The sequence below is a fragment of the Fukomys damarensis genome, unplaced genomic scaffold, assembly GCF_012274545.1.
Source record: "Fukomys damarensis isolate Sample0158 unplaced genomic scaffold, DMR_v1.0_HiC HiC_scaffold_35, whole genome shotgun sequence".
Classification (NCBI taxonomy): domain Eukaryota; kingdom Metazoa; phylum Chordata; class Mammalia; order Rodentia; family Bathyergidae; genus Fukomys; species Fukomys damarensis.
Window position 1 is genome coordinate 4,138,338 of NW_022900947.1, and position 9,412 is coordinate 4,147,749.

At 48.3% G+C, this 9,412-nt stretch overlaps 1 protein-coding gene across 1 annotated transcript in view; it reads right to left on the bottom strand.

Annotated features, from left to right (window-relative positions):
• Positions 1–3,966: 3,966 nt before the first annotated feature.
• Stk32b (serine/threonine kinase 32B) overlaps positions 3,967–9,412 on the bottom strand; it is a 248,074-nt gene continuing 242,628 nt past the window's right edge. The window contains exon 12 of the mRNA XM_010641811.3: positions 3,967–6,020. Within this exon, the coding sequence (XP_010640113.1) occupies positions 5,882–6,020 (139 nt within the window). The 3' untranslated portion in view covers positions 3,967–5,881. The remainder of the gene's footprint in view (positions 6,021–9,412) is intronic.

Sequence of the window (9,412 nt, forward strand, 5' to 3'; positions counted from 1 at the left end):
CATGGCATGTTTGCCAGAGCTAAGAAATCAGTGTTGGTGCATTATTAGCTAGAGTGGACAGGTGATGTGGACTTCAGTAGCATTCTCGCTACTGCCCTTTCTCTGGGCTATGATCTAACCCCGAAGACCTCGTTTCATGTGGTTCTCACATTTCCTCAGTCTCTTGTGATCTGTAACAATTTCTCAGTTCTTCCGTATCTTCGTGACCTCGATGCTCAGGTGAATGATGATCAGTGTTACAGCGTGTGTCTAGATGTCCCCGCAAGCCTCATGTAGTTGCAAGGTGGGGCTGAACCTAGAGTGTGTGATGCTGGGTTTAAGGGTGTGTGATTACTAAACCAGTACATGTGAGTGGTTGGTTTGGCACCACCCTAATCCGGGGAGTCTGGATGGGATAAAGAGGCAGAAAGACACCGTTAAGTCTCTTGTTGCTTTTGCTGCCTTCCTCCACCATGAACTGTTGCCCCTCTGCCACCCTGCCTTGGAGCCCGCTGATTGTGGACTGAAAACTCTACACATAAACCTTTCCTCCTTTAATTTGGAGTGTAGGGTATTTTGTCTCAGCAATGAGAGAAAAGTAACTAACACAGTCAGGTATTTTGTGGAGTGCTCCTCAACTGAGGCTTTCTTACGTCTTATGACACTAGATGAGGGATGCGGATGCTTGGGCAGTGGACTGCAGGGATGAAGTATCCTTCCCAGCATGTCTCATCAGGAGTCCCTGACAGCTCCCCAAACCCAGGGCCCACCCTGCAGTGGTGTGGGTGGGCTGGCCTGGGTCAACATCCCAGCAGCACCGAGTCCGCAGTTCTCTCAGAGGTACAAAGTGTAATGCACTGTGCACCATCATTTTCTTTTGTGACCTCAGGGTGTGAGTGTGGGGAAGTCACATGGAGGAAATCATCTAGAAGGCGAGTGACTAAGTTGAAGAAGGCAAGTGACTGAGCCTCTTGGATTTTGATCTTTCAGATATAGCAGGGCTCTCCCACAGCTTAGCAATGAATATAAAAAGAGAATGCTTGTCCATTTTCCTCTGCCAGGACCATCGGAGATCAACACTTACCTGTAGCAGACACCTCTGCCCAGTATTAGCAGGCTATAGTAGCACAGGCTTCCTGCCCCTCCATAATTTGACTGTGTCACATTGGAAGTAGCAGAAGTTGGCTGAGTTCACCCCCAGGCAAGGTCAACTGACTCCAGCTAAATTCTTCCCCTCTGAATTAACCCTTTGTCCTTTTCAGCAAAGATAGGCTTGTGCCTTCATTCTTTAGCCTTGATACTTGTTATCAGCAGATGTCCCGAAGCCTGCCCAGCTTCCCCTCTTCCCATACTTGTAATGAATAAACACTGGATGTCCTGGGAGTCCCTTGTCTTTGCTGCCCAAGGCAGCTTAGATCAGCCCAAGACTCAGTTTCTCTCAAGACTCTGTCTCTTTCTCTTAATTCCCACTTTCCTATCTCTCCAATGTTGTACTGGCTTACAGGAGGCCAGGACCACTGCAGGGATCTCTGGTAATGTCCCCTGACCCTTTCCCTATACTTACCCATTTCTTCCACAATGAGGAACAAGTTCCTTTTAAGATGGGTCAGAACCAGAGCCACCAGTGGGGTCTGTTTCTAAGGGACTGGGCTTGGTACCCGGCACCCTTGAATTTGCTCATGCCAAGTTCAGATTTTGGGAGGACTGGAGGCTCAGACCCTGTGCTTCTGGTTTCAACTTGACCTCCCAGCTGGGCTCTGGGTGAGGAGTCTCAGTATTGACACTGCCATTCATATTCCCACTTTGCTCCTGCTTCCTGCATGTGTGTGTTAGAATTCTCTGGAGGAAGAGGATCAAGAGAAAATATATGCATAATCATGAAAGAGGATTTATTGGGTAGGCTTAAAGGATCAGAGGTAGAAGCAACTGTAATGGCCATCTGTGGGATCAGGTGCGGGAGAAGCCAGCAGCAACTCAGCTAAATGGAAGCTGCAGAACATGAGGGATCAAGGATGCAGCACAAGTCCAAGATCAAAAGCCCTGAAGCTCTCTAGAGAGTTACTGCTGAAAATCTCTGTTGGAAGGCTGAAGAAACTTCAGACATGAAGCCTGATGTCTAAAGTGGAGACTTTTGGATGGCTGTCCAAAGGCAATGACAGCAAAGGACAGGCCTATTTAGGAAGACTGGAGCTCTTTGAAATGGGCACACTTCCTTTTCTTCCCCTTTTTGTTCTATTCCACCTACAAGCCTATTGGTTAGTGCCACCCACATTGGGCGCAGGTCTCCCCTCCCAGTTTGCTGGTTTACATGTCCACCATCCACAGACACACCCAGAACTGCACCCACGAATCCTCTCGGCATTTCCTAATCCATTCAAGTTGACATGGCGTGACTGATGGTCATAGTGAGCTTCCTTGAGAACTCAGAATGATGGTGAGGGATGGGGTCTGAGGAAGATGAGGAAACAGATGGCAAGAGTGGATCCAGGCTTTTCTTGCCTTAACTAGAACTTTAGTAGAGATCTACCCAATCTTAAGCATAATTGGCAGGAGTTGGTCAAAGAGATGACTTAGTCTGTTCATGCTGTTGTAACAAAATACCAGAATGGGTGGGATATAAACAGCAGAAATTTATTTTTCACTGTTCTGGAGGCGAAAACCACGATCCAGGCTGATTGTATCTGGTGAGGGCCCACTTCCTCCATCACACACAGTGCCTTCTCCCTGCATCTTCTTATGGTGGAAGCTGGATTGAGCTCTCTTCAGCCATTTTACAGGTGCACCAATCCCATTTCTGAAGTCCAACCTCTTGACCTAATCCCCTCCCGAGGCCCCACTTCCCAAGTCCACCTTGGTGAGGGGTAGGATCTCAGAGGATGAATTTTGGAGGAATACACACACTTGTACCATAGCAATGTGTGGAATGAATTCCCACTGAGCAAATGCTGTTGAACTGACCACTGAGGTGTGTACAGAAAGAGTCCTAGCATTAGGATAATCACAGATGACAGTTTTGTTGCAAAGGTCTTAGGCCTAACTCTCCCCGTTCTCTGCAGAGTGGAAATAATTAGAGGTGCAGGAAAGGTGGGGGACATAGAGTTCAGAGACCCTTGGAGGAGATCAGTAAATCTGCATGTCTGCATGTCCTGAATAGAGCAGCTACTTGCTGGGTGGACTGAGGTGTCAAACTGACAGGTGTCTGCTAAATGTGGCCCTGGGAGGGGGCAAGGTAGGAGTTTTTGCAACTTCCACGTCCAATGACAACCTCCCTTCCGGCTGCTCTGTGTCGGGCCACCTGAGCCAGCCCCTCTGATGGAGCCCACAGCCTTCAGGAGGGAGGGGACTGCATGTGGCCAGCACAAAACTGTGTGACGAGGACAGTGGGAATAAAACTGTACAGAGCAGAATCACTCTACAGAGCCTGGCCAGGAAGACCTGTGGAAACAAGGAGGGAGGAGACAGGAAGAGGTTGACTTTTCATAACACCCACCTGTCAATGGTGGTTGACAAGGGCCCCACAATTTGGGAAAAGCCCAGCAGTCAGCTAACCAGGCAGAATGGGCCATGGGTTTCCCTGCACCTGGAAACCCCACAACTAGATTGTGAAAGCTCTAAGACCCATGGACTTTTGGAGGCCAGAAGGTGACTGTACACATCCCCTCTGCCCCCAAGAACAGATGAGTATTTTCTAGATCAAGGGTCCACTAACCCCTTCCCTAAAGGGGCAGATGGGAAATATTTTCAGCATCATGTGCCACAGGGTCTCTGGTGCAGCTCTGCAACACTGCAGTTGCAGTGAGAGGTAGAGAAACCACAGGTGTGGTCCGCTTGGCTGAGAGCAGGTGTGCTAGAGCCTAGGTCTGTACTACCCTCAGTGCAGTCCCTGGCCCAGCCCAATCAGCACACCTGGGTGTCACAGACAGATGCAGGGTCTCAGGCCCCCACCTCCCACCCAGCCTTAATTAAGAACAAAGCTGTAGGGAGGAATGTCTGAGAAATAGTTTATTTTCAACAAAGAACGCCACATGGACAGAGCTAGGACACCTGGTGCCGCCAGGGCTGCTTCTGGCTCCTGCCCCCACTCACCAGCACAGCCAAGCACAGAATCTGAACTCTTCCAGGTCACAGTGAAGAGACCGCTGTTATTTGCTCGAGGGGGCAGGACAGTGCCCATGGGGACAGGAGACCAAACTTGTTGCAGGACACAGACGGATGTGGTCAACACAACCCAGAAATAGCCTCATTGTGAAGGGGAAATGGTGACTGCCTTTTAAAACTGCATCATACATTAAAACGTCTCTTAAGAAATATGAGAGGACACAGCCTCAAGGATTGATCTGTCATGTTAAAAAGTAGAAAGTGGAGACTGGATGAAAAAGTAAAATCACAGTAACTCAGCAGGGGTGTGCAGACATCAGTGGCTGCAGGAAGAAAGACAAAAGGAATTGGAAACAAGAGTGAGGCTTGTTTACCAGAAAACTGCCACACCTGGTCTGTGAAATACAGTGACTCCAAACAGTGATGAAGAGGAAGACCATGAAGATCCTGATGGCAAATGCCTGCAAATCGAGGAGTCATTTACTTTTTGAGTGTGCTACATACAGGAAGATCTTATGGAACCACATTTTATTTTAGTTTTTTTCTTTTTTTGTGATAGAGTCTTGTCAAGTGGTTTAGGCTGTCCTGAACTCAAAATCCTCCTACCTCAGCCTCCCAAGTGCTGGGATTACAGGTGTGTGCCTCCATGCCCAGGCCCCATTTTTATACTGATTTTAAAATGAGTTACTGGTCTCCTATGTGATCATGTGACATTTGCATGATCACGTGACTTGCCTAAGATCTTCCAGCAGGTCAGCAGCAGGACTGGATTCTGCTCATGAGTCTGATTGCAAAGCCCTGCTTTACCTTTTCAGCCTCAGTGTCTTTCAGTTCAAGGGCGAGTTGTCCCTGACCTTATCATAAAGTAGCTGGCCTTTGACTAAAGCCACTTTCCTTCCAGAACAGACTTTCTAAACACCCATGCTTCCTAAGTTACTAAAAGGAAGCTGTTCCCATCATTGCTCATCAGATAGTCTGGTTCTCTTGCAGGCTGTCTAGATGACTGGCATTCTGGGAAGGGGGTCCTGCTGCAGGGCTGAGCTTTGGGGGAGCTCAGAGGACACTGTGGGAGTAACCGCAGACCAGTGAGGCAATTCTCATCTGAAAGGGCACTAGTGTGGCATCCCAGACCCGGGGGGGGCACAGGGGTGGGGGACTGCTGACACTCATAGGTGGGGCATCCTTGTGGATCCAGGGAAGACCACACCTGGGAGTCCGGCTGCTCTACGTGCTGCACTCTCTGCAATTGCCTGAGAGTCTGTGCCAGCAAAGAATACAAATGAAGTCACACCAGGGCTGCTCCAGGATTTGGGAGCAGTGTTTGTGGGAGGGCAGACATGTGAATAATTAAGATGCCCTTGGGGCTGTAGATTTCCAAAGTACCATCTAGCAAGCTAGGGCCAAACTTCGAAGTGCAGATGGGCTCATTGTGTTGGGGGACGGGAGTGCATTCATTATTAGGATTCTATTTTGCAAGTACAAACAATTTTATAAATGCCCGAGAGTTTGCATATCTTCTATCCAACTAGATTCTCACAATAATCTTGTAACTGGAGGTGGGGAAGAGAGCTGTTTAAGCTCCTTGGCAGATGCAGAAAACTGAGGCACAGATAGGATGTGACTTGTCCGCGGTCACAGAGCAAATCAGCTGGGACCTGAACCCAGGCTTCCCAGCTCCAAGTCCAGGGCTCTTTCTGCATCTGAGGTTTTTAGGGGGAGATGGGGACCATCATAGCACAGAGGAGGGTTCTGGGTGGGCAGGGCAGAGAGGCCTGCTATCTCCTGGGAAGCTGCATGTGGAGGCTTAGCTGTTGCAGCCCTGGGGGCAGGTGTGGGCCAGGATGTTGTTGTTGCAGCCATCTTGGAGCTTGCTCTGGGCCTGGCTCCCAGCTCGGTCTTCAGGGTCCAGGAACTGCCCACTGTGTCCCTGCTGCCTCCTGAGCCTGCAAACAAGTACAGGACAGATGTGGGTCAGTGGTGCTTTGTGCTGCAGAGCTAGAGTATGGCCATATGCTCAGAGACACACTTGTGCAGCAGAACATCAGAAACTACATCAGTCAGCTTCCTGTTCCTGTGACAAAATACCCGAGTGTAGAAACTGAAAGGAGGAGATGCTCCTCCTTTATTTTGGCTCATTGTTTCCCAGGCTTCAGTCTGTGGTCGGCTGGCTCCTGGATCTATGCTGAGGTACTATTTTATGATGGGAGGAAAGCTGTTCATCCTATGGCTGACCTTGTGAAGAGGAGCCTGAGAGGAAGGGTCTGGGGAAAAGACATAGCCCCCAAGTTCACAGCCTCATAACCTACTCCCTCCCATTAGGCCCCACCTCCACAATTTCCATCACCTCCCAGTTGCGTCTCCATTAGTGGGCGAATCCTCCAATGAGTGCAGTGTTGTCATGATCCAGTCACCTTCCAAAAGCCTCACCTCTGAACATGGGAGATTTTGGCGGGGGACATTTTAGGTCCAAACCATAACAGAAGTCTTCAGCTAGAGCCTTCCCTTGCCTTGGAAGCACATCACAACCATGGGGTTTGGGGTGGTGGGCTCTGGTGCACTTGGTGGATTAATACCCAGAGCCCCAATTTCTCCAACTGTGAAATGGAGATGGTTGCTCCTACCTCACAGGTCCTGATGAAGTTTATGGGAGGTCAGACATGCAATTTGCCCAAGTTCATGGTTTGCAAAGAGAGCTGATGAGCACTGTGCATCATTCACTCACTGTGTCCTTACTGAGTGCTCACTGCTGTCACAGCCTCCAGCTGGGAGCAGGATACTCTGGCCACAAAACGGCCATGCTTCTGTCCTCACAGAGCTCACTGTCCAAAGGGCAGAGGGCACTGATCAGAGAATCCCACCAACAAATATCTCAACAGTCAGATGCAAAATGCCCACTGCAAACAGGGCCGAGGGAGTATGATTGTGAACACTGTGTTTCCTACAAGCCAGACTTATGGTCACATTCTGCATGTTGGAAGAGTTTAGATTCATTACATGTACCACAGCTGTCACCACATGTGCAGGGTGCAGGCAGGAGAAGGAACTGAGACATCTAAAGGGGCAAGGAAGAGCTTCTGCAGGGAAGAATTCTGCCTAATCCCTGGCTCCCAACATTTCCTGCTTGGGTCACATGAGTCAAGTTGCTCAGCTTTTCCTGCCTCAGTTTCTTTATTAAAAGATAGAGATTCTACTGCTCACTTTGCAGGAGGCTGGGGGATAAAAGAGGATGTATGTAGAATATCAAGTCCAGGGCTGAGATGAATCATATTTACTGCTGGTTCTACTGTGTTCTGAAAGACAGGCTTCAGCGGGACTGACCTTATCTTACAGGTTGAGATCTATAATGTCCCCCTAATCTCATGTGTGTCAAAGGGGATTAGATCATGGGGAGCTAGATCCTGTGTGGATCTGGGAAGTTTCTGCAAGAGGCACCCTTGAGCTGGGCTACAAGCATAGGGTAGGCGTCCACTGTTGGACAGTGTGCAGTGTGGGTTGGTAGGGGAGGGAGGGAGAAGTTTGACATGAAAGGACATGAGTGGGGAAGGCTCACGAAGTACAAAACACTTCAGTAATGAGTTGATCTTCTCTGGAGCTGACTGCTTCTGCCCCCTCACTTATTCTTTGGGCCAGAGCTACTTGGAGAAGCAGCATCAGCTGTCTCAAGCCCTCCCTGCTCTGAAACACTCCTCTGAGCACTGTCACATGAGCATGGAGGCCTCATGCAGGGAGTGAAGGAGATGCAGGTTATGTCCCTTGCAACTCACCACCAGTTGCAGTGTCTGAGCAAGGAGACAGTCAAGAAGGAAGTGCCCTTCTGTGGGTATCCACCATCTACCCACAGACCTACAAAACTGGGGGGCCAATCTGTTTCTGGGAGCCTCTAAAGCCCATTTCCCCCACTATATCCACACTCTCCACCTCCCACCCAACCACGTACCATCTATTCATCACATAAAGGGTGATCAAAATATACAGTGAATGTTTAAAATTTTAAAAATGTATCACAGGGCTGGGGATTTAGCTCAGTGGTTCTGTTGCTTGCTTTGCAAGCACAAAGTCCCGAGTTCCAGCTCTGGTACCATAAAAAAAAAAAGGTAAAAAAATGTATCACAGGAGGACTGCCCAGCTGCATGGGGAGCTCGCTGCTCCCCCACCCTCCAGTGCCCTGGGCCTTCATTGGAGCAGACCTGTGAGGACTGCCCAGCTGCACAGGTGCCTCTGCAGCATCCCCTGTCCCTCTGTGCTCTCGGGAATCTGGGTTGTTCCAGTACCTGGATCCACACTGCAGAGACATAGATGGTCATAAAGGCCGTTTCACTGAGCTCCAGAAGATAGAATGCCATAAAGGCACATCAGACCTCTGTAGTAGGTAAGTTGGAGGAATCACCACCTCCCATTAGAACAGTGGCTATCTTCAGGGGAAGGGCACTGGAACCTGCAGTGGAACCTTGCAGAGTTCAACTCTACAGGAGGTCAGAGGAGCTCAACTTGGGCCTGGCAGCCAGAGTTCAGCCAGAATCTCAGGGGTCTGCCATTGGCCAGCTGAGACTAGCTGACTTAGTTCTGCACATCGCTGCCCACATTGTCTACTGTGACAGCAGAGATATATCCTGAAAGAGGCTCTTCAAATTTTTTTTCTCTTAATTTTAATTTTTAAAATTTTATTTTTTCCCATTCTTCAAATTCTTCCTGTTTTCTTTCTTCTTTTTCCCACTCAGTCTCTTGCTCCCCCACATTAATCTTCATCTCCCTTTTTGTTCAGTTTCTGCCCTAATTTGGATTTCTTCTTTTTCTTTTCTTCTCTCTTTTTCCTTTGCTCTATTGTCATTAGTTTCAAAGGAAAGTGAGTACAATTTATAGCTTCCCTTTTTCTGCTAAGTTCTTCTATTCTTGTCTTTGCTCTTGCACTCTGTCTTTCCCTCTTGTCTTCAACAGTCTCCTAGAGTTTGCGTGATCATCCTGTGTCCTCTGGCTTCACTTGAAACCTTCTCCTATTCTTTTACCTATCTATTCCTCTCCTCTCAACTCCTTCTTATCTGATGGGTAAAGTTGCTATACTGAAGAGTATATTCACTATAAGTACATTTTGGGATGGTCCTTATTTTTTACTTAATTCACATGGTTAAAGGTGATAGATTAATAACTACCTCAAATTGTCACTTTCTAAGCTGTGCTTGATACTGTTGTGTTGCTGATTATATCAATTAGACTAAAGGGTTGTGATTGATTTAATGAGTTGTCCTTCCTGATATTATGAAAATGAGAGTGTCTCTGAGTTATTAGAGATTCAAAACCTAAAGAGCAGCTATATCAGGAAGATCAAAGTACTATCCCA